The 23,661-nt window shown below is 46.9% G+C and overlaps 3 protein-coding genes across 9 annotated transcripts in view; 1 reads left to right on the plus strand and 2 right to left on the minus strand.

Moving 5' to 3' along the window:
• Window positions 1-11,412, plus strand: part of LOC120894069 (mucin-5AC) — a 45,971-nt gene extending 34,559 nt beyond the window's left edge. The window contains exons 3-9 of one of the 2 annotated variants that reach the window (XM_040296433.1): window positions 910-1,152; window positions 5,720-6,198; window positions 6,775-9,516; window positions 9,812-10,320; window positions 10,402-10,532; window positions 10,602-10,772; window positions 10,859-11,412. In XM_040296433.1, the coding sequence (XP_040152367.1) occupies window positions 910-1,152; window positions 5,720-6,198; window positions 6,775-9,516; window positions 9,812-10,320; window positions 10,402-10,532; window positions 10,602-10,772; window positions 10,859-11,149 (4,566 nt within the window). In that variant the 3' untranslated portion in view covers window positions 11,150-11,412. The remainder of the gene's footprint in view (window positions 1-909; window positions 1,153-5,719; window positions 6,199-6,774; window positions 9,517-9,811; window positions 10,321-10,401; window positions 10,533-10,601; window positions 10,773-10,858) is intronic. The other variant, XM_040296434.1, reaches the window with a different exon arrangement.
• A 1,351-nt stretch (window positions 11,413-12,763) lies between these two features.
• Window positions 12,764-13,822, minus strand: LOC120893870. Of its 3 annotated transcripts, XM_040296026.1 has the most exons (4): window positions 13,732-13,822; window positions 13,400-13,655; window positions 13,146-13,319; window positions 12,764-13,053 (listed from the first exon to the last, which is right to left on the minus strand). In XM_040296026.1, exons 2-4 carry the CDS (start codon window positions 13,648-13,650, stop codon window positions 12,891-12,893), a joined length of 588 nt encoding a protein of 195 aa, XP_040151960.1. In that variant the 5' UTR covers window positions 13,651-13,655; window positions 13,732-13,822; the 3' UTR covers window positions 12,764-12,890. The 3 variants fall into 3 exon arrangements, with proteins under 3 accessions (XP_040151960.1, XP_040151959.1, XP_040151958.1); XM_040296025.1 differs by lacking the exon at window positions 13,732-13,822 and having other exon boundaries at window positions 13,146-13,316; window positions 13,400-13,713; XM_040296024.1 differs by lacking the exon at window positions 13,732-13,822 and having other exon boundaries at window positions 13,400-13,713.
• A 5,492-nt stretch (window positions 13,823-19,314) lies between these two features.
• LOC120897620 lies at window positions 19,315-23,413 on the minus strand. Of its 4 annotated transcripts, none has more exons than XM_040302629.1 (11): window positions 22,985-23,413; window positions 22,806-22,903; window positions 22,370-22,491; window positions 22,022-22,287; window positions 21,522-21,940; window positions 20,941-21,456; window positions 20,676-20,871; window positions 20,513-20,605; window positions 20,355-20,429; window positions 20,198-20,275; window positions 19,315-20,123 (listed from the first exon to the last, which is right to left on the minus strand). In XM_040302629.1, exons 1-11 carry the CDS (start codon window positions 23,103-23,105, stop codon window positions 19,624-19,626), a joined length of 2,484 nt encoding a protein of 827 aa, XP_040158563.1. In that variant the 5' UTR covers window positions 23,106-23,413; the 3' UTR covers window positions 19,315-19,623. The 4 variants fall into 4 exon arrangements, with proteins under 4 accessions (XP_040158563.1, XP_040158562.1, XP_040158566.1 ...); XM_040302628.1 differs by having other exon boundaries at window positions 20,355-20,447; XM_040302632.1 differs by lacking the exon at window positions 20,198-20,275.
• Between the last annotated feature and the right edge of the window lie 248 nt (window positions 23,414-23,661).

Consider the following 23,661-nt stretch of genomic DNA (forward strand, 5'->3'; position numbering starts at 1 on the left):
CGAACCCATGCCCGAGCAGAATATTACGAGCAGTGATTGATATTCCGCACATGTAGGAGTAGAGGGTTGACCAGTGCGGCTCATTTTTCGGTTGGTGACCGCCAGGGCGTGCAGAACGGTGCCACGCTTCCATATCGGTGCCCCTGCAGGTGGCCTGATTCGATACGACGGTGGCCTACGCATTCGGGTTGAGTGTAAGGCCACTAGAAGCTGCTGGCGTTTGGAGCGCGCACAGTCACACGTATGGTTTAGTTGTGGCTAACAGCTGTGACGGCGTAATTGATTATGGATGTTAGTGGACTCAGTTGCTTAGCATTTCCTTTGAAGTTGAGTGTTTTATGTTTTATTTTCGATTTAAAAGCGTATAGCTGATTGATTCTACTGTTTGTTGGGGTAGAAGATACCAATGTTATGCTTTTCAGCAGCTGGCTTATAATTTATGTTATTTTCAGCAGCTTCTTTTATAACTTCATGCTGTTAGCTGTCAACTGTGAACGGAATCGAAATTCAATCGAAAACTACTTTTTACATGTGTCATAACTGGATTGCTTATATGTATCAGATGTAAAATATTTTGAGTGTAAATGTTTATTATTTTACTATATCAGTTGGTTTGTTTTAGTATTTTGCTTCTTTTTTGTTATTATTCTGTAGTTTTTTGTTTTATTCTATTCAATGTTTAGTAGTTGTAGAAATTTTCCAATCTTTAAATGTATGCTTGTCTCTTATCTTTCTTCCTTACATTTGCTATGTGTGTTTGTGTGTGTTTCCGTTTCCGTGTGTTATTTTACCCTTTTATCCTATTTCATAAACACTCCCTGCGGAAATCCTTCAACCCCTTCGAACCCTATTCGCCATCCTCCTGCCCTTCCGTGCGTCCCATTTCAACTCCTTTCCCGCGCTGTACAGACCCCACGGAGTGCGGATATTTTCGAAATATCACCACGACCCTTTTCCGCCACACCGTCCACGAACGCCGGCTTCCAGTACTCGCGCAGTCCACCGAGGAGTGACTTCTTCTCCAATGGACTCACGGCCAGTCGGAGCTTCCCGGCGTCGAACCGCCAGCAAGCGGGCAGTTCGCAGCGCAAAAGTCCGTTCAGCAGCTCGTCCGGTGGTTTCCCGGAGCTGGCCACCACCGAAACGCCCCAGGTAAGTGGGTTTGGCTTTGCGGGTGGGTTTTGGCTAAGTTACAGTTTGCACGGGGACTCTTGGTTGACATCGGATCACTGTTGGATGGATAATGGGTGTGTGTGTGTTTGACTCTGTGAATAGTGTGCATAGTGTAGCATGAATCTATTATTTATACTGTGTCTGTGTGTATGTATGTGTGTTGAGTAGTAGCACCATTAAACTTAATCACTTTTAACTTACAGCTGTGTTGGGGAGTTACACTCTCTGTGTAATTTGTTCTGCAAACGGGCAATCCAAAATGTAAGCTCAGTTACTGTTTGTCTTAAATCGACTGCCAAATTACGGTGCCAGCTCTTAGCGGTGTACAATCCATAACTATTACCAATCCGTAAAACGAGGTTACGAATCTAGCCCAGCTGTCCTAGATGGGGCGCTCGGCAAAAGGAAGGAACGTGTGCGGGTTTCGGCTTCGAACAACATTCGGACACACACTAACGATTACGCCGCCTGCAACAACACTCCAGTTCCACCGAAGTGGAACCATGCAAGGGCCTGATGGCCAAATGCAAATGCTAAAATCGATGACTTTTTCGGCGGCCCACGCGTATTGGCGTCTGGCCTTCATTGAAGCGTACCATGGGGGAGGAGACCGGTTTCAGTTTAACCAGCGCAACTTCGTCACTTCCTTGCTGCTGGTTTAGTTGGCTTACGTTGCCAAATTCGCTCGGTAGCTTAACTTTCACACGCTTCCATATAGCGCATAAGCCCAACCATCGTCGGCTGCCGGTTGGGCAATTGTGCTTATGCTGGTTTTTTTTTTGTTTTTCGGACGGGCGGTGTAGTTTTCTCCACTCGGTGGAAGCTTCCTCTTTATCGGCGTCGTCGATGAGTTCATCGATAGGTTCACGGTCTGCAGGTGTTGCAGAGATTGATCATGTTTATCGGGTTGTTTCACATGTTCACATGTTTTTTTGCTTGTTGTTTCCAACCACCTCGGCAAGCAAAAGCGCAAGAACTTGTCGAAGGTTGCGTTGGTTGCTGTGCGTTTAATCAGCGATTTGCCAATTCCGGGGCGTACATCGATCGTAACGTTTCAAGGATTATGATCACGTCTGCCGCGGGAGCGTAGGCTATCGTGGGTTCTTTGTGAGATTTGCCCCTACGTACGTGTCGTCGTACACAAAGAAAGCACTGGTTGAGCACTACCAACCACTCCAAGAATGTTAATGTGTCCCAAAGAACGCTGTGCAGGGTTCAAGCTGGCACGGTTGTTCAATCTTTGCCATCGTGCTTTCTTTTATGCCAAAAAGATGCTAAATTCCCACGGACCACGGAATTCCAACATCTCGCGATCGTTACTCTCTCGCACTCGACCACCTTTCCCAGCGTGGTGCAGTCATGGATCGGTTACACAAGCACGTTAGCCTTTTCAGCACGACCCAAAACCACCCTCACAAAGCATGGGAGCAGAAACGGGCACGGGCAAAGAGTGAAAGACTGGGGCAGAATGTAACCGCCGAACACTTGCTTTGCATAGTAACTAGATCTCGTGTTCCCGACATGTCAGCGACTGAAACCCGTCTATCAATGTCATCTCTCGCTCTTCGAGCTGCGGCGTATTGCAACAGTTTCGCTTGGGTTTGAGGAAGAAATGTTCTCCAACGCGTCTGAATGTAATGAATTTTTGGCAATAGCATCAGTAAACCACGGCGTACGTGACGAAATGTGCGCAGGAACTGATTGAATTGTTCGTCTTTTTTCGATTGATGACACGCCCTCCCGAACAAAAGCGGAGGAGTTGAGCTGATGTTTGATTGAAAGAATTTGCTCCAAATTAGAAGTGCGCCCTGATTGCACCAAGACTCCTGTTAGCTGGCCCACTTTCTGGTGCTGGTGACAGCACGTTGTTTCGGGCTCGGCTATAATGAAGCGTTTGGTTGCGCCAGGGATGTGGCCAAGTTCTATCCATCCATCCGCAACGCGGTCGGTTACGTGAGCAGTCGCTGCCCGAGTCTTAATCATCGCGCACGAAAAGTTGCGTCAACGGTTTTGCCGAGCACCATGTCAACGGTGAAACGGGTCTAGCTTTTGGGGTGAAAATAAAAAAAAGCACACGCCTCCGCGTCCAGAATTGGCAAGATGGTGGGGTACATGACCTAAGGAAAGCGACGCATACGCCGGTTAATTATGCTGTGCAAGAATTGAGCCCACTTCTGAGCTCGTTCGTTCGAAATATGAAGTGAAGCAAGGCGGAATGCCGGACACAAACTAACACAATATCGCCGCCGCCTAGGAGATCGTTAATAATTTTGACATCTTGACCAAAAAAAACATCCCCTGCCGGCTGTATTCCCACACTCCGCTTCGTTCTGCTGGATCGAGCCCACAAACGGGGTGGTTGTAGGCGCGACCACAAAGTGACCAGAACACCGTCAGTTTATTACACCCGCGGATCAACGGAGGTTGGCAACAGTACCCGGGCGGAGGGTTTTTATTGGTTTTGTCCATTTGTGGCAGTTCGTCGACATGATCGTGAAGTAAAAGTACAAACCGCTCCGGTCCGCACCGGTGTCGTTCAGTCGCTCAGAGGAAGGATACTTTGTTCTGTTAGGTTCTCCCCTACCTAGTGGATTAACTATGAGTCAGCTTTGCTGTTGTGAATGAGAGAGGACATTAGAGGAGTGGGGTGTATGTTTATTGCAGCACGGCACACTTCGGTGGACAAGACTGGGCCTCATAAACTGTCGCGGGCAGCGCTCGTTTGTTTTTGTAATAATCGAGAATGATTGTTTAATTTACATAGGCACGAGCAGAGCGGTACAAGGAAAGCCTCTTCAAGCCGGTCGTTCTGTGGTACGTTCTTGTTACGACCGGTAGTCCAGTTTCGATTGGTTGTATGTGATTGAGTTAAAGCCCTAATAAATTCACCATTAGGGGTAATTTATTAAGTTTTCTGGTTTCCCTGTATTTTAAGCCATTTCCGCCGTGTCTTTCCGCGGTTGGAGTTTGGTACGTGTTTCACTGTAACCATGGACACCTCAAATACAGCCCAACAACAGCAACCACAAATTAGTGGAATAGATAATTGCGATCACCGCCTCAATTTGTCGATCGCCCAGCGCCTACGCGCAGTAAATCGTCACGATCACGAACTGCATTGGAAAGTGGCCGCTCCAAACGCGAAGGGAAAGGTAATCTACCCTTACTTCAGTGGAACTGAACACTGCTTTTGGGACGGTAACGTTACGCAACGCAATGACCACCGTGACAACGTGCCGCACCACGGTATGGTTTGTGTGCGAACAGCGGAAATGAACGGGGACCATAAAAGGGAGTGAGAGGTGGCGCGATGGTGGAGCGATTTGGGCAAGGTGGGACAAGGCTCTCTATGTTGATGTGGCCCTGTTCTGAGCGCATGAAAGCCTCTGCTACCGATCGGTCATACAACATATGATTGTTGATTGATGTGAGTGTTCTTTCTCTGGCCCGACCCGCGCACTGCATGAAGGACATCGCGGCAAAACGGCACTCCAAGGGTTCCAACAAGCATACAAAAGGGAAAGGCCCAGATTATGCTTTGTTGTAGCGCACGCAACCAAAACACTTGTGTGCGCACCGAAACTGGTCCACGCGGGAGTGCCTCCCGAAGCGACCGATCGCGAACGGTTTAACGGCAGCTCCCGTAACAAGTCGGCAGTCCAATTTTGGGGTGTTGGCGTGATTGGCGTCGGAAATGACTTCCCTCGCTATCCGCTTCCCCCTGTTAAGGAGAACGGTTGCTCCACCGAGTACACCATAAATCAAATGCCTCGGGCACGCAGTCCGTCAACCCTGAAATGGCACTGTTCGAAAACAATGTCCAAAATAAATCGAGAGCATTAAGCCGAAGCTGTACCACCGAGCGTCATACCGAATTGAAGGACGAAGCCTTTTCATTCTGTCCCAAGCCCAGCTGGGTGGCACTGAATTGGGGGGATTCTGGTTCACACCCGTACCGGTTGCTGACGTCAGTGGGCAACGGTATCACAGTCCCGATTCGATAGTGATCGCTCGCGTGAGAATGTGGACCATTCTTGTCGGCTGTTGGGGATTAGGCTTCTCTGGTAAGCGTTACGGTGTATATCGGTACCGCAGAGCGCGCTAACGAGGCCATTCGGGGGGGTGCAACGGTGAAACAGCACACCACACCGGTGGACAATGGGACAATTTTTATGAGCCTTTTTTACGGTTAGGTGATTATCACGATTTTCCCGGCACAATGTCATAAGAGAGCGAACCGCTGCACATGCACCGGTGCCATCGCAAAGCTTTCCCTGCTTTGTTTGTCCCGCGGAAGGCGCATTGGTTGGCCCCACCGGGTGTGTGTTAAGAATGCGAGCACACGGGCACGTACGGTTTATGGCTCCTCTTAAAAGAACCACTGGTTGCCGTGCGGCCGTGGCTTAAAGAACGGGAACCCTTTAGCTTGAACGAGCTAATCCACCGATCCCTACGATACGATGGTGCACTAACGTACTGGATTATATGTGTGTGTGTTTGTATCTGTGCTTCATTTCATCCTATTCTCTTCGTTCTACTCCAACAGCGTCCACCACCGCCGGCACCAGCTTCCTCGGCCGAACCGGCATCCGTGCGCGATCGGCAGCTATCGTACATCTCGAGCCGTGCGCGACCATTCGCGAGCGAAGATCAGCAGCAGCCACCGACGCGCGCCTCGACCTATCTGAATCCGGCCTCCCAGCAACAGCGGCAACCGTTACCGCGCAGCCCAGCGTCCACGTCGAGCGGTACGCGCAACAGCTTCTCCAGTTCTAGATCGAAACCAACCGATAGTGGTGCAGCGTCGAGTGGCCGTGGCTCGCCACAGACGACCGGCACGTCGTCCACCCAGAACGGTACCTCGAACGGGCGCTTTGGAAGTGGCAGCTCGCAGACCAGTCGCACCACTGCCCGGCCCAATCGCTATCGATCGATCCCGACCACGACAACGACGACGACCGAGGCGGCAACGGAGCGTACCACCACCGTGGACAGTGCTGCCGTGCGGAATCGATTCAGTGGCAGGTAGGTGCAGTCGATGAGCGCTTAGCGGCGCCCAAAGGGGCAATTCTTGACCAAAAGGGAACACTGTGTGAAAGGGAGGGGCCAATGCAAAAAGAGAAGCATTGTGCGGACCGTCCCGAAGGCACAAGCTATCATCGGTAGAGATAAGCAATTCTTACAAGCGTGCAGCATTCCAGCACTAAATGTGTGATAACACCAGCCAGAACAGGGTGGCAAATTAAAAATAAACTATTCATTTCGTTCGATACGGAGGTTCCTTTCCGGAGGGTCACTATCGTACGCTTCGTATCGTTTTTGCATACCCTTTTCCAGAAAGGGGTTGCCATGACCAACGGGCAATGGTCGATGTAGGCTGTAATTAAATAGCTAGTTAGCGGCGAGCAGGAATTTTCATCGCATGCTTTGATGCAAAGCGTCAGATTGTATTCGACATGTTTCTCTCTAAATTGGCTATCTTTTTGTTTCTACGCTATGTTGTGGCGTTAGCGATGAAAAATAGAAATTTCTGGCAAGAAAGCACGATCAACCCCATACAAAGTATGCTTATTTTAATCTCCTTCCCTTTCCGCGTTGCAGGACACCCGCCCCGAATCCCTTCCGGCAAGCGTTCGAAGCGAAGCGTGTGCCCACCGCGAACAGCGCTATCGCCACGCGTGGATCCTTCCCGAGTGCGGCGAAATCGAAAACGACCACTACCACCACCACGACAACCACCACGACCACGGCCAAGGCACCGGTACTGTCGCGCTTCATCCACCAGCCGGCGAAGCCAATCATACCGAGCATCAACATCACGCACAACGGATCGGCCAAGTCGGCCGAAGTCATCTACGACTACGAGGACTACGAGGAGTCGAAAGAGTCGACCGGATTCGGCGGCGGAGACTCGAAGCAGCAGGAAATCAACGACTTCCAGCCCACACCGCTGGCGAAAAACAACTCGATCGTGCTGACGAGTGCAGTGCAGGAACCGAATCTGTCGCCCGGTACGGCCTCCATCCACGGCGCGGCCGTTCCTGCTGGAGATGGCACGGCAAAAACCGTACTGGAAGATCCGGACGGCCGGTTGAACAATATCAGCGAGAACGAGTACTATGATACGGTGCGCGAGTCCGAGACGGCGCCCGGCGATTCGGTCGGTGTGGAAGATCACACGGTAATTCTGACCGACAACTTCTACCTCCCGAACGGTGGCTCGGAGGAAACGTTCGAGGAGGAGGACGAGGAACCGGAGGGCGTACAGCGGGAGATTAACGGCACGGCCGAGCTGGGGGCCGAGCAGCAGCAGGAGAAGCTGTACGACGATGAGTACGCGTATGAGGATGAGGAACCGATCGCGACCACGGTACGTCCAACGGCCAAGACGGTGGCAGTTCCACCAGCGGCTGCCCCGGAACAGCTGGACGATGCGGCCGATATGTTACAGTTTTCGGATGAAGATTTAAAGGACGAGCAGCTGGCCGGTAAGCTACCGCCAGCGGCGGGTGGAACCAGAGAAACACTGCCGGAGGCTACTCCTTCGACTGCTGCTCCAACAGCGCGCACGGAATCGACGACCGAATCGACCCTTTCAACAACTGAACGTGTAGCGAGCTCGAGTGAGGCGGAAGGTGTCACAAATGCCACCACGGAAAGCTGGGTGGTGGTTGCATCGGTGCAGACGAGTCGCAGTGTGTCCGGGGCACGGTTCTTGCCCTTCCCGCAGGTCGAGCAGGAGGAGAAGAAGCAACCCCTGGCGGAGCTAGAATCGAAGGGTAGCAACGAGAGCGATGACGGCGATGTAACTACGGCCAGCGGACTTGGCGAAGACTCGGAGGGAACGACAACGATCGCGCCCCAGGAACCGGTGATTGCCGTGACCGATGAGCTGGATTCGGTGACGACCGAGAAAACGCTGATCGCTCAGTCCACGGAGAGCATTATCGACAAGCTTGACCGGGTGCAGTCGGAACTGTCCAGCGGGTTGTTTGCCGGCAAGTTCCCCGTACTGAAGGATCCTGCCGCGGAAGACCAGAAGGCGTCCTCCGGCTCCACTGCCCTGCCACCGGTGGTGATTCGCAAGTTCCAACCGAACGCGCGTGCAACGACAACGAAGAAACCGCGAGTCGGAGTGACGACCACGGTTAAACCCACGACGACAACCGACAGTTTGGTGAAAAAGATCAAGTTTGAAACGATCGATGACATATCGGCTCTGCTACCACCGGACTATAAGGCAAAGTCGGGCTTTAAGCTGAAGAAACCGAACCCGACCGGTGAAACCGTGCCCACGTCGAACGAGCCACCGGCGGACGATGCGGCGAAGTCGGAGCTGGGAAATCGATTCCGCAGTGCCAACATTAGCCGCTCGTACAAGAGCAACGTGCCGATCCAGGAGCTGAGCTCACTGTTACCGAAAGACTACAAGTTGAACCGCACCGAGGAGGACATTAAGAACACGAACAATCTGAAGGAGCTGATCAGCAAGGTGAAGGTGAACGATAAGCCAAACCCGACGCTCGATCTGTTGAAGAAGGCCCAGAAAGTGGACGTGAGTGCGTTCTTGCCGCCGGGCTATAAACCATCGGGAGGCGAAAGCAAGACGGAGCCATCGAGCACCGCAAAGACCGTAGCCGTGTCGATCGAGGACGATGTGAGCAAGTTCCTGCCGCCGGGCTACAAAACGTTCAAGACAACGAAGAAACCTACCACACCGGCGCCGGTAACGATTCGGGATGATGTAAGCAAGTTCTTGCCACCGGGCTACAAAGAGCCCACCGTGGGCAGTACGCCCGAGCGGCCCAAGGTAGTGTTTAGTGAGGACGTGAGTAAGCTGCTTCCGCCCGGCTACAAACCACCGGCCGAAGAGGACGCAAAGCCCGAACCGGTAGCGATCGATCCGAGCAGTCTGCTGAAGAAGATTCAGTTTAAGGATGTGTCGGCACTGTTGCCACCCGGATTCAACGCTAGCAAAGCGGAAGAACCGGCCAGTACCGTTGCAACGGGTTCGGCCGGTAGCGGCTTCAAGGTCGTGTTTCCCAGCCGGCCCGGAGCGAAGAAACCACTGCCCGGTGGAGCGGCCCGCGTAACGACGGCCAAGCCACTGCACGCCGAAGGACCGGGCATGCCCGAGATTCACATCCGCAAGGGACCACCGACGCGAGCCACGACCGAGTTCACCGGTTGGCCAACTCCTTCCACAACGCCGCTTTCGATCGAGAAGCTGCTGGAGCAGCAGAAGCAGCAGGAGCTGCTCGAAAAGCTGCTCGCCTCATCGAGCAGCACCAGCACGAGCACGACGACCACAACGACTACCACAACGACCACCACGACACCAAGGTAAGTCGTAGTGAGCACGTGGGTGTGCAATCTTAGGGCCCGAGGTTCGTTCCGGTTGTTGACCGCATCGTTACTCGTATGTGTGAGGTAGAGTTTGTTTGCATTACTTAAAGTTATGAGAGCGTAGCGATGCAATTTCGGTCAGTTTAGCGTCACTCACGCCAAGGTCGCCAAGTGGGACGCGAGTTTGAGTCGGCAAACCATTTGGCTTTTATGATTTTTAATTCTTGTTCTTGAATTCTTTGCGTTTTTTGCACCGTTTGATGTGACCGTTTCCCTCCCTTCCTTTTTCTAGACCAACGGAACCGGGTCTGTGCCACTCGGAGTGTGATCTGGCGGGTACGATACGTATCGTGGACGGTGTGAAGTGGGTGCCAGAGCTGCTCGATCACAACACGGCGGAGTGGAAGAAGCTGGCCCGTGAGGTCGAGACGGAGCTGAACGAGGTGTACAGCAAGGCGAAGAATTTGAGCAAGTGGTACAAGAAGGTGCGCATTGACAGCTTCAACAAGGGCAGCGTGCTGGTGGACTACTTCGTTGAGCTGACGGATCTGACGCGCGATGTCAACACGCTCGAGATACGCAAGATGTTCCACGAGGCGCTTGTACCGGTGCCGGAAACGACGACACCGACCACCACCACGACCAGCGCCGATGACTACGACGGTGAGCGGGAGGACGAGGAAACCAAAGCGGAGAAGGAACCGGTGCAGCGGGAGAACCTGCAAGTGCCGGCGCAGCGCGTGAAGGAAGTGTTCCAGCTGGGCAAGTTCAGAGTCGATCCGGTGTATACCGATTTCACAGGTTGGTTATTGATCGAGGACTTTTAACGCTATGAATTATAATGCTTACGCTCGCTATATGGCTTGTATCTTTCCTTTTTAGTTATTCCGAAGCCGATACTTGCTGCTGGTCCAGCGATCGAGGACGATCTGTTCCTGCCGCAGTGGGCTATTGCTGTGATTGTGATCGGTTTGGCGTCGCTGCTGTTCGTCATCCTGTTCGGCGTCACTGTGGTAAGCTAGTGCAGGCAGAGCTCACGACACGAGACATACACCTCACGCATGGATTTTCTCTCTTTGTAGCTAATCAACCGCCAAAAAGCAGCCAAAAAGAAGGCACCGACGCCACTCACCGCCGATATGCTGAACGAACTGAACAAAAACCACATGGGAGGCATCGAAAACTTTGGCTCAGAGGATCTGTACAATCTGGACGATGCATGGGATGATCGTATGCAGGATGTGAAGCCAAAGGTATTGAAATTGTTTGTCTTGAACTGATCTTTGTTCGGTACGATTGATTGCTGACCATCACTATCACTTTCATCTTCCATTTACAGCGTTTCTCGAACTCGATGCATGGTAGCAGCGCTTCCAACATCTACGACAGCTGGCGATCGCAGCGCCACCCGGAGAACTACTTCTATGACGATTACGGTCTGAAGGGCTCACACTACCCACCGAGCGGCCACCACCATCGGTTACACGATCCGGCCTTCATGATGCATGAACCGCCGCCACCGGTGATGGCCATGTATCCGCCGTACCATCACGCACCGCCACCACCAAACAGTCATCACTTTAGCAACAGCTCGCGACGGTACTACCGGGACTATGATCCGAACTTCTGAGCTTGGCTACCGTTGCCATAGGGGAAATGTGAATGAGAACGTGCGTTCCATTGCACTATTGCTGGAGCGTCTTTATGACCACGCGGTACAACAGTTCATTTGTTGTAGGGTTATTTGCTAGCAATCGGTTCCGTCCGCTTGAAGTGGACCATTCCAAGTCTTACTGTTAACTGTAGGAAGTCGTATCGTGTAGTGTAGCGTAGCTGCTAATGTATATAAATTATTTATTTTTAATAAAAAAATACTATAGAATAAATCTTAAACCTTTGCGTATTATTTTGTTAAAGTGTTTCGATCGTTGCTTTATGTTCTCTAGCTTTTTTTTGATAAAAATATTGTCCTGGGCTATTGCTTCATTTGATTTGTCCCGTTCAATTGAGTCTGCCTTATTCGAATAATTGAATTTCTGCTCGTTTGATCTATCCATGCTAGTAAACGCAAAATACTGAAATTACGATCAGTAGCGGATTAACACGAGTGGAGGCCCAAGCTGTCACACGAATATTGGCTTTTCTGAAGTGTCAAGCGAGAAGCTGTATGAGTAATTCTAAACTAGAAAAGGATTGAGAAGCAAATGTACTTGAGGGATGCATGGGTCCCTTTTTTCGGGGCCCCTCGAGTCCTCGGGGACCCATGCGGACGCTTAGTTTGCGTAGTACCTATTCCGCCCCTGATTACGGTAGAACTCTGTAGTTATATATCTATTCTATTGTAACTTATCGTTGCGTGCAGAGTGGACTATTTTAGAAATGAGGGTAATCCAACTAAATTTTGTCTTGCTTATGAGTTCTTTATCATTCAATAAGATGTTCACGTGTTTCCAAAGATTGTCAATAATGTGTTAATTTGTTGTTTTGTTTTGTTCAGTAGTAACGGCTAATACAGTAACGATGTTTCCACTAATTGAATTGGTTCGATGATTTGTTTGAGAGTTATAATGCGCACTGTACCATGTGATGGTATTTTGCTTTGATTTAAGAAAAGAATTGGAAAAAATGCTTAAAAGGGTATTCCTTACTATGAAAAAAAGTTTAAAAGTGTTGTGGACAGACCGCTGCCTCATCCTGAGGGCTCACTGTTGACAACAAGGCTGTTATCCTGTGACGTCCTCAGTGAGGATCGCGGCGCGAGAAGGACCAGTCGTCCTCTCCGCGTATTACGTGTGTGTGTGCGTTTCTATTTATATACGTGTTATTGTATTATCCATACCAAAGAGTAGAATAAATCACATATTCTGTTTGTGCCGTACACCACCGTTCTCATGTTTGTTTTGTGCGGACACAACAAAAAGAAACATATAAAAGTAAAGAAATTACGTTAAGCGTGCTGAATAAAGATTGGATTTTATGTTTTGATTGAGCTCTGCATCATGCAATAGCTTAACCTCAAAACTGCAAAAGCTTTGTGAGAAAGCTTTCGTTTGTGCTTTTCGATTGCATACCTTTGTGCAGGGATGTCAAACTCGTTATAAGTTGATGTTCTAAAACCAATGTATCATACGCTGTGTGTCTAAAATAATTGTACAAAATTGGAATTTCCATAATTTAAAGTATAAGTAATATGTTAACAACAAACTACAGATTTTCAAATTGAATCAAACACAAAGACAGCGAGTTGTTACGAATTCAAAGCTATCATATGCATTGAAAATAAATTCTTTGTTTTAATTAACGCAACGTAATTTTTTCTTAAAATTCAACCAAATTTTGAACACCAGTAATGGGTTGTTTCTTTCCGCAGATTAATGTTTGTTCTCATCAATCACCGTAAAGGTAATTTGCATGCCGTTCGGAACCTCCACGATGCTGGCATCGATCACGTTCCACCGGGTGCAAGGCTTGCTGCGAATGGGCGGTTCGGTGTACATGAACATTTGTCCTTCTGGATGCGGTAGGTCCATGGAGCTATTGAAGCGAAGGAAAGAAAGCAAATAAACGAACATACATTTAGCGGTGCCAATCAATCGAAAACAAAAGAATCCGGACATCCAACTTACATGGTGTCCTGTCGATCATCTGTTCTAGCGGTGACAGGTCTTGAGTATCGGCCGATCGATCCGTTGGAAGATTCTTCCTCGAGAGATTTCACCTTCGCCTCGTACAGCTGTCTCAGCTCCTGCACCGACCGTGTTTCACATAGCTTCTCTTCTGAACATTTCTTTTCCTTTCTTCTGCCACCAAATCAGAAACAATTAGACGATTTGCTACAGACAGGTCACAAATTACCACCAAGGAAGCGTAAGGTACTTACTCCACTGTGTGTTCTCTGCACGTGCATATGGGAAGCTTCTCAATGTTGGAGGCTGCTGGATTAGCCTGTGCATCGGCCGGCCCCTCGAGGTGGTTCAAGAGGAACAATTTTCGTAATGATTTCACCGAATAATCTGTCGCATTGCAACAGCTCACGCAGTGGGGGTCCATATGTTCGGTACTTTTCTCGGACATGGCTAATTGTTCCCGGGGCTCACCGTTTTCACACTTGCAGTCCAGCGTGTTGTTCATGCCAGCTATAAAATTTAAAAGATGAATCATTTTCAAACCGAAAGAGCTGCTCCAAAGTTGCGAAATGAATGACAAACTTACCAAATGTTTGCTGAGATTAAAAATGATCCGCTTGCCGTGAACAAGCGGGGTGTTACGAGCCTACCATAGCCTACTTGAGGGTTAGGAAGATCGAAGAAAGAGTAGGTTTGAAATGGCAGATAAATGATTGGTTCTATGTGCATTTAAATGCAATAAATAACGTATTTTCAACAGCTTTTTGTTGGGACCACATAAAAAATTTTGGATAAATTAGTCTCATGTGTTGAAGGAATCTCTAATTAAAAAAATGCAATCTACATAATTATATTTTCCTCGTTAGTTTTAGTATTTTTAGTGAAATAAATATTATTTTATATTATTGTAAACATTCGAGCAAAACAAGAGCATAACATCCTTACAAACAAGTTATCCAAAAGTTATCCATTTCATAGAGTTGTTTTTTTTTGTAAACTAAGCTTTTTATGTTATGCTTGTGAAGAGAAAAGGTTCGTACTCTATTTCGAATATTTTAAGTTACTACAGGTGTTAAAATTGCCAAGCACGACATGAACACATACATTAATACGCTACATCAACTCCTTCCAAGTGCAAATCATTTGCTACATCCGTTCTCATGGTAGCTGTTATCCTTCATACACGACTAAATCAAAATAAACTATGGCGAACCATCTTCCTAATAAGTAGTCTACCAAGGGAAGGTGTGTGAACTACTCGAGCATCATAATGAACCGATTATTTTGTCCATCGAAACTGTATTTAAAGAAGTAAAGTCGACCCTGATATTGCTCTGAAGAGGAACCACAACAACCAAATGATCACCGACCACCGGGTAGTAGTGCATGAGGGTGATGATGCCTATTGCCTGGCCAAAGAACCAGCCGCAGTGTTCGGAATGGACATAAAATCATGTATATTAATTACATTACTAGAGCGCGATTGGGCTCATCGCACCATCACATTGGCTGCCAGCGGTGAACTTGACTTTCCCACTCGAAAATGGTAAGGTACCGGGCGTCATTAATTACTCCACCGAGAGGTATACCGGATGCGTTTCTGTTCGGTTTTCTGCCGGTGGGTAAACCGTGCCGCAGTTCAACAAGTGCGCAAGCTGACCTTCAAATTTGGGTGTTCGCTTTGAGAAGCAGTGAGGAAAAATCGTGACATCTTGTGGCAAGCAAGCGGGCTGAGGGCAAACGGTAAATAAGGGGTTTTAAGCTTAAAGTTCATCCATTCTTGCACCATCGGGGATCCAGTTTCGAAATGAACGGTATGTAATAAAAGAAAAATCAATCGCTACACTTTAAAGCATGCCAGGCTGATGCTAAACGTGATTAACGTTTAGCCCGGATGGGAGAACGATGAGCAGGGCTCGAAATGAATCCATTTAGTTGGTGTGGTTGAACGATTTGAAGGAGATTGCTTACAGTCTCAATTGTTGTTGATTAAGTGTTGACTATTGCCAGCGGAAGGAATGCGGCTGCGTTTGAACAGTGAATGAGACGCTGCTGAACAATGATGCTTGTTGGAGGAGGACACTTGTTCGCGGTCAGGTCAAACGAAAGCTCGCACAAGATGATCAAGACATGATTTTGGCCGATGTCAAACAGACAGCTCAATGTAACATTAGCCTTGGAAGATTACACTTACTCGACAAATACCCCAATTCTTCAAGTGCAGCGGTAGTTTCGTGCCGCTTGTGTCCTTTAAAGAGACAAATTCATTCTCTACATTGCGATGATTTACGGGACAGGGAAAAATATATTCCTACTACGCTAATTCAATTCGCTAACTGGAATGGCGAACGAATGGCAATACAAATTGTTTCGCCAATGGAAACGTGTCAGTGTGCTGATTAAAACTAGGTTACCGCATACTGATTGAACAATGCATTGTTCACGGAGACAGTTAACGTAAGCGGTCGGAACACTTATTTGAGCACTTTCTTGGTGCGTTTGAAACATTTAAATGGGTAAGATTAATTGTGAATAAAATACTCTAAAAACATACTTAGAATTTCGTAGAAACATAGATCATAATTTTCATATATTTCGCGCGACAAATGGCATGCTAGTTAAGGAACTGATATTTATTATAAAAGCGAAAACAATCTAATAAAATATATGAAAAAAATCATAAATCAAAAGCAAGAAAATTATAAAACTATAAATTTTAGCTATCATAAAAAAGATTAAAATAAAACTACAAAAGATTATACGATCCTATATCTAAACATAAGAAACATTTTTATATAAAGCGAATTATATCCTACAAACACTTTACACAAATATTCATCTTATCATAGTATTCACGTCATAAAACGTTTTCTTTTCCAATAATCTTGTCAATCGTGGATCTATGCTCAAAAATCATATCGAACCAAAAATCGAATCCTTTGAAATCATACCATAGCCGAAAGATTATGTATCGCTTTTACCGTTTAAGGCATTTAGCTTTCTCACTAATTCCATTACAAAATTACCACATTTGATCTACTTTGAAGCGTTAGAAAATTTGGTCCGTTTACGTAACGCTCCTGCCAATGTCGTGAGTCACTCTGGCAAGGGGGAACACGTGCTGTGCGCCAAAGAACGCAGACCGATCGCGGGTGTCGAACGAAAAATGATTAGCCCATAAACGGTGCTAATCAACGTGACCTTTCCTTCAGCCGATTCCAGCCAGACGGACAGTTGTGTCCCGTGTGCCCGTCCCGACACTGTTCACTCACTCACTCACACGCGGCTCAGCGATTAATCTTTATTACAACCCCGATCCGTTAATTAATCACCATTCGCGAACGAAATGAGTGGGACTTTACGCTCGCAGCCATATTTGCGTACACATGCGCGAAAGTGTGGCGTTGGGGCTGTCGCAAGGCGCGGGTGGTTGATGTTTGTTGACGTTTGGCTATCGGGCGTCGGTTGGTGGGCTTGTGGCCATTTAATTTCGATGACGGTAATGATCGAGATTTAGTTTCACTGCCATATTTTTGCTAACCGAGTTGGTGGTCGGGTTTTATGAGAAATTAGCTGCCAATAGTAGGAGTTTTGGGTTTTGTTTAGCTGTTGACGAAAAACGAATGTTGAAGGAAGACACGCATAGTTTGCATATAGCTATGATCATTTTATTGCTTATAAATGGCAAAGATGGCACGTTACTCTACTGTTTCTCAGATTAGCAGATTAATTGGTTGGGAAGAACTGCACACGATATGCCCACGTGGGTTCGCATGCAAGCAAACACAACACAGTACCCGGTGCTTCCTCTGACATGATCAATATGTTCTTATGTGCAAATTACTTTTAATATGTGCAGCAACAAACAAGAAGAATGCTCTTCTTCTCTTGCTTCACCACAACGGAACGGGTCGTCCGGTGATCGCGAGCTGTGCCCTGCTGGGTGCATTTAGATGCAAAATGCAATTACGCGCATAGTGCTACCGTACTGTAAGCGTGCGACGATGCGCATCTTGTTGCTCCAGTGTAGTTTGTCCGCTGTGGCGGTTGTTAGTTGGCGCCAGCGTCTTAAGGTGTGTTGGACAGCCGAAGGTCGCTCGGTAAAGGTTGAACTTGCCGTCGAAGATTATCGCCACACATGCACAGCGAGAGACGGGAAAATTAAACGATTGGCATGCATATTTAGGCGATTACATGCATGCTTTTTGCGTTGCTGAAAGGCAGCCGATCCGCAAACAGCTTCCTGTCTTCTCGCTGTCTCATTTACTTGGCGGGTTGTTTGTTTAGTTTGTCATCGTATTTTGCAAGAAAGTTAAGGCAGCAAAAAATGAAACAATTTAACATCGAAAAATGGCATATGTTAACACACTGTTTGTAAACATTATTGGTACTATTGTGGTAGTCCCGTTCACCGTTCAAAAATAACATAACAAAGAAGCAAAGATGCAAGTTGGTTGTTTTTAAAATGTATATGATATCTTTACCTGAATCATCGTGTGTTAGTATAAATTTGATATTAAATTAAATATAATTTGAGACAACAATCGTGTTTATGAATATAGGAGCTTCATAAACTACTCATGGAGAATGCTTGGCAATCTATGATTTATTGCTATTTGTTTACTCATAATAATCAGTCCTGCGTTTCTTCCCCCATTCAATCAAGCCCATTTGTAACATTTGTGATATGCTACACGAAAAACTAAAAAGATAAATCAATAACAACTAAACACAGCCCTCCCCATTCATTCACAAGCCATATCAACTGCTTTGAACTATCTCTCCTACATACCTATTGAACATGACCCCTAAAGATTCAGCATACATGTCTAACCTTTCCCGACCGGTAATTGACCTCATGTGTAGCTTTACAGCCGTGTATGCGCCTGCATCAAGCATCATCGGTGGGAAACGAAGGTTTGCGCTAATCATGTATGCCAAAACTGGAGTAAACTCATCGCCGATCATTTGCGGAATTGAGTTCAATGAACACAAACCCGTACATGCACACATACGATGCCAGAATGCAAACGATGCCCAGGGCTTGATCTCTCGTCTGCTGTGGCCCATCGTGCCCTAGTGAAGCGTGCATACCTTCAATCAAACTCCGCCGAGGTATTTTGCAAACCGATGTTTGTTTGCAGATGATTATGTATGTACTGCTGCTGCACCGGCCCAGCAAAGTATTGTTTGGGTTTGGTTGAAAGTCAAACAAAAAATCCAACATCATCTGCATCGCACAAAAAATGGAACACACAAAGCCAAATGGACCATGGAATGGATGGAACGACATTCGCCCGTGGTGTCTATGAACTACAACAATGAAGGACCACTCAATTTGTGTGATTTACGTGCGAAAATTGGTTCTTTGCGGAGGTAGCTATTAGTTTCCAAGAAGAAGAAAACAAGATGTCGATCGACGGCTTGTTCCACAACGCTGACATGGAATGGGGATGATTTATTCGGTTTTCAGTTATACCGTGTAACGATTCGTTTGAAATGAGCACTGTTTTGTAGCGCAAAGATATCCTCTTATTCTCAAAGGCAGCCAGTGTGAGCTATGTGATAGTGTTGGAAATGATTCGAGTGAATGTTCTCACTGCAGCTAGAGGTTGCAATCGGGAATCAGCTCGTCAGTAAGCTACAACTCCATTCAATTCGCCAAGACAGGGGATTTCACACCGTGTAAATTTATGTACAAGTTAATCGATCAGGAAACAACCTTTGCCACTCCATTCGTCCTAATGGAGCTGTCAGCAGGGAGCAAACAAAATTCTCGTACCATTTCGTTGCGTTCTTTTCTACCGCCAGCTCGGTTGGGAAATCAATCTGGACTGTTTGCTGGAAGATGAGCGAAACATGAACTTCATCAATCGCCCGTACCTGAATTATGCAATCCTCAATCCTACAATGGAAAAGACTTACAGCTCTTCTTCGCCGATCGTTTCCAACAGTACCGAGCTGCACGTCCACCAAGATGAATGCTGTGAACTTCTTTCTTCTGCTGATTATTTAATTTACGAGCGTAATCAAACGCCAATAATCGGTAGTAATCTGCTTCTGTCGGACTGCCGCCCGTTGGAACGGTGTTGGGAAGCGATCGTACGGCGAGATTATTGCTCGCTCACGAATGTCGATCGCGTGGAAGCAGGATAGGTGAAGGAAATGTTCACTGGGTTAATGTTGCAATTATGGTTAGTGAAAGGGAGTCGTTTATCGGAGTGTGTTTGAGTACAAGGCGTACTACGCGATCGTGTGTGTTTACGAGCATTTGTGTTTGGCACCAGTTGTCAATCCAGACGCGAAACTTGTCATTCGCTGTAACATTCTTCAGCAGGCTTGTTTTATGGTTTTAATTACACTTGAAGAATAAATACATTTTATTGTGACTCATGTTTGCGTTACTTTACTGACTACTGAGGTGTTGTGTTTACACCGATATCGGCAATGTATAAATAGTGTGTGCGGGATTGTGTGCTCATACCTGACAGCAGACCGTTTCCTGCGCACGATTGCAGAGTGGTATCAAGTTCAAGCGAAGAAACACGTCCACATTTTGGCGATTCCAGTACATCGAAGGACAGCGCGTATAGTGCAGACACCTGCCGGGAGCTCCAGTTGGAAGTGTGCAATGCCCGTTCTCGTACAGCTCAATCGACCGAATAATCGACACCAGATGGTTATGATCGACCGTCGGGTGGGGTGAGTTCGGTCCCTGGTAATCGACCCTTTGACCGGACATGCTCTGACCGTACGGAACTACCGATTGGAAGTGATTCGGTCTAGTGTACGGTGAGTACGTTGCAGAGGGACGACTGTGGACGACTTGAGGATGTCCCTGCCCTTGGATGATGTGTGTCGGAGGTAGTTCAACGGAAGGAATCAGCTCAATATGTACATCATTATTGTGGATAGTGTTTTGTACTGGTGGCACTAGGACTGATTGTTTCGTCCTGGGTGACGTCTGGAATGGATGCACTGTAAAGAACATTTTTGTAAGCAAGACAATAAGTATAACATCCGGAAGCGAAAAGTTGCTTTTGAAATGTTACCAAGCTTTTGTGAATGAGGGGTATGAGGGCCGTACACTTCGTATGTTTCTGGGACATTGTTCAATGATTGATGATAAACTGTTAAGTACACATGAAACACAAATGGCGGGTTTGAAAAGGCGCTATCTCGTCCTTTACTAAACTGTGATATACTTACTGTTTACTTTCGTGGTCTGAGGTCTACTCTTCATTAAATCATCACCGTAAGGTTTTATGTGGTTCGCGATCACATCTGAAAGAATAGCCGGCACTGTAATGAAGTTTCCATTAAAATGTTCCTTTTGAGTTAATGCTTTATGCCACATGCACAATTACCTATACGATTTTGATGAACAATTTGATCGATCTCGTTAGATGTGGACGTATCGACACTGGGTGTGTCGGACTCATCACCTCCAAAACGTATTGCTTATTTGAAAACATATAATAAGTCTTAATTTAATCATTCAAGGTTTCAAACACTGGTAGATTTACTTACAGGTTAGAATTGGATCGTTTTCAGGCAGATGTCTTAAAATAATCGACTCAATCCAATCGTAAAACGGAGCAAGACGTGTCGCAACGAAGAGATTCTGTGTTCCGCCGCACTCACCCTCATCCATGGTGTTGACCGCGTACACATATGGCACAATATTGTCGCGCCGAAAGTTGGACACGGCACCACCTGGTTCCAGCTGAAGAGGAGTCCAGATACTAATTAACGAGCAACTTATACTCACTTATGGCAATTGTAGTAAACATACCTTACAGATGCCCGGTACCAGATCGATCGGATTGAAGGTGCACAGGAAGTCACTGTTGAATCCTGACCAGAGTGTGCTATTCACTTTCCACGCATCACTTGCCTCACAGCGGCCATTCTCCGTCACCAGCGCTACCAATACTTTGAGCGATACATTCTTTGCCACATCTTCCGGTTCATTCTTCACCTCGGGTCCGTAGCCAGAAAAGAACACAATCGGATCGGTGATGCGCTCTTCCTTCCAGATGCAACCTGGTGCAATGATTTGATAGATTTTGTTCGGGTTGTAAAACTTGGCAAGCGTTAGCACAGCTAGATTGTGGTAGTTTTTCCCAGCAACAAATTTGGGATGCACGTCGATGTCCACTATCTCGACCATCTCCTTGTTTGCCTCTATAAAGGCTGGTTGCTGGTTGTTGCGTATGGCACAGGTGGCCGATGTGACGACATGCCGATAATCGATGAGAGCTCCACTGCACTGATGGAATGAACTGTTGTCTGCTTTGCGTAGATTTACCTGTTTGAGTCGAATTCGTAGTGTTAAGGATTTTAAGAGGTAACTCAAAAGCGTTGATACTCTACCTTAAAGAAGGGTGAATTATTTTGTGGACTTAGTCGACTGTCGGAAAACGATCTTGCTGCTAGACACTCCGTGTTTCTGGCACACTCAATCGGATCGACGGTAACGTTTACGCGCTCGCGGATCCAATTTATGTAGCTGGCCACCTTCGTGTACACACCCATAGAACCATCCCAACAGCCCGTTCCGAACGACACTACGCCCGTAAGGTACGGTATCGTGCGCGTTACATCCGACAGGTCGATCTGTAACGGCCCACCGGAATCTCCCAAGCACGCGTCTTTGTGTGGAGTTTTCGTGCAGAACTGGTCAGACGTAAGTCCATACCTTAAGCGAGCATCCTTCGGCAGTTCGTTGTTGCAGGAATCAGAATCGTAATAATTGAGTGACACTTTTTGCAATGTTGGACTCATTCCCGATGCTGTGTGATGAAAAATTGGTACATGATTATTACAGAGATTCTTTTTGTTTATTTCGGAATGTGAAAAGCAACGAAACTCACTGTAAGTAGTAAATCCGAATCCAATTGCTCGCAAGCTGGAACTATACTCATGGATGTTATCGAGTGGCCATAGGCAAATAGGACACACAGCTGTATTGAACTTTGCTTCACGATCTAGCTCTATGAGTGCGATGTCATAGTATTTGCGGTTTTTCTTAAACTTTTCATGCACAGTAAAGCTAACGATTTTAAACTGTTGTGCGGTTTCGTCGTCCTCGGTGGTAGCTAGATTTGTATCGCCGAGACGCACTGTATCGGGTGGAATTCTGAAATGAGATGTTCGTGGGATATATTATTAAAATGATTATTTCAATTTTTTTCTTTAATAACACTCAAATGAAAACATACTTTTCGTCATCCACCTTGCAGTGAGCGGCCGTTAGAACATATTTGGCAGCTATCAGTGACCCACCACATTTGTACTGCACTACCGGTGGTGATACGGTCTTGTCCGTCCATCCAATCGCTGCCTAGAATTTGTAGATTCAATTTGGTTTTTGTAATACGTGAATAAGCACTCACAGAAGATCACAGGGTTTTTTTTCCTTTAGATTTTGTTTGCATTGCGTAATAGGATATTCATACATAGCCTTGCAAACTTGTCAATCAAAATGATAATGAAAAACAATTAACGATTAACGGAACACTTAACGTGATCACATTTTTCTATTGATCTTCCGCACCGATCTAGCTACTCCGGAATTACGCAACTCTTGTGTAATGCAACGTTAATTGAGAAAACCTGTTAGCACTGCACTGCAACCTTTTTCTATCTAACACCTACCATGTGAGGAAATTCTTTGAGAAAAGCACGACGTCCTCCAAAAATAAAGAATCCGAGAGCACTGGACACATCCTCACTGTAGAATCGGCTCGGACAATCTGGAACAAATCGAGTACTACACATTTAATCTCAACGCTTTTTGCAAATTTTCAAGCTCAATCCAGCAGTTCAGACATTACCAGCTAACGATTTGCGGTCGTAGTATCCTTCTGGTGCACTATCAATAAATGCGTTTTCACTAAACACTAGATCGGCGATGAGTAACAGCGCACTAGCGATCACGATCAGTCGCTGATGCATCACTGGGTACTGACAGTCGTGTAGATTAATTGGCTTTTGCAGTACCGCGATAAGAGCACTTGTCACTGGGCACTTTTACACCTGCTGCGATCACACTGTCGATCAAAACTGACGCGATCGTAGAATGGGGAGCTGTCGGGATGGCTCGCTACTCGGTGGAGCCCGGTGGCGGTGTTTCGGAGTGGGCTGACTTTAAATGAGCCTAGTTTAAATTCCGCTTAGCCTTAGCTGTTGCACATGCAACCTTGAAGCGGTGGTGCGAGTTGCTGCTCCCTGTGCGATTGCGAGATGTCTGCAGCGAGAGCAGTTCAGAGTGGTTCTGCAATGTCAACGCCACCCTTCCAGAGCTATAAATCATAACTGGCTCGCGCTGGCTGGACCTTTGGTGCGATCAAACCGAACTGCAAACACGCTACCTCTTCGCTGGTGGTAGTGTTGGTTGTTCTGTGAAAAACCCCAACATCACGGAATTCCGTCTACTACGTCAACAATGTCGTTTGTTGTCTCTATACACAGAAATCTGTCTTGAAAATGAGCTAAAGGTTCAGCAAAAACG

Source organism: Anopheles arabiensis, chromosome 2 (genome assembly GCF_016920715.1).
Source record: "Anopheles arabiensis isolate DONGOLA chromosome 2, AaraD3, whole genome shotgun sequence".
NCBI lineage: Eukaryota > Metazoa > Arthropoda > Insecta > Diptera > Culicidae > Anopheles > Anopheles arabiensis.

Coding starts and splice junctions, on each gene's coding strand:
- LOC120893870 (XM_040296024.1), bottom strand. CDS start 13,680: ATGATTCATCTTTTAAATTTTATAGCTGGCATGAACAACACGCTGGAC. Junction 13,320..13,399: donor TGCAGAGAACACACAGTGGA/GTAAGTACCTTA, acceptor ATTTGGTGGCAG/AAGAAAGGAAAAGAAATGTT. Junction 13,054..13,145: donor GATGATCGACAGGACACCAT/GTAAGTTGGATG, acceptor TCGCTTCAATAG/CTCCATGGACCTACCGCATC.
- LOC120897620 (XM_040302628.1), bottom strand. CDS start 23,105: ATGCATCAGCGACTGATCGTGATCGCTAGTGCGCTGTTACTCATCGCC. Junction 22,904..22,984: donor CGACCGCAAATCGTTAGCTG/GTAATGTCTGAA, acceptor GATTTGTTCCAG/ATTGTCCGAGCCGATTCTAC. Junction 22,492..22,805: donor TCAAAGAATTTCCTCACATG/GTAGGTGTTAGA, acceptor TACAAATTCTAG/GCAGCGATTGGATGGACGGA.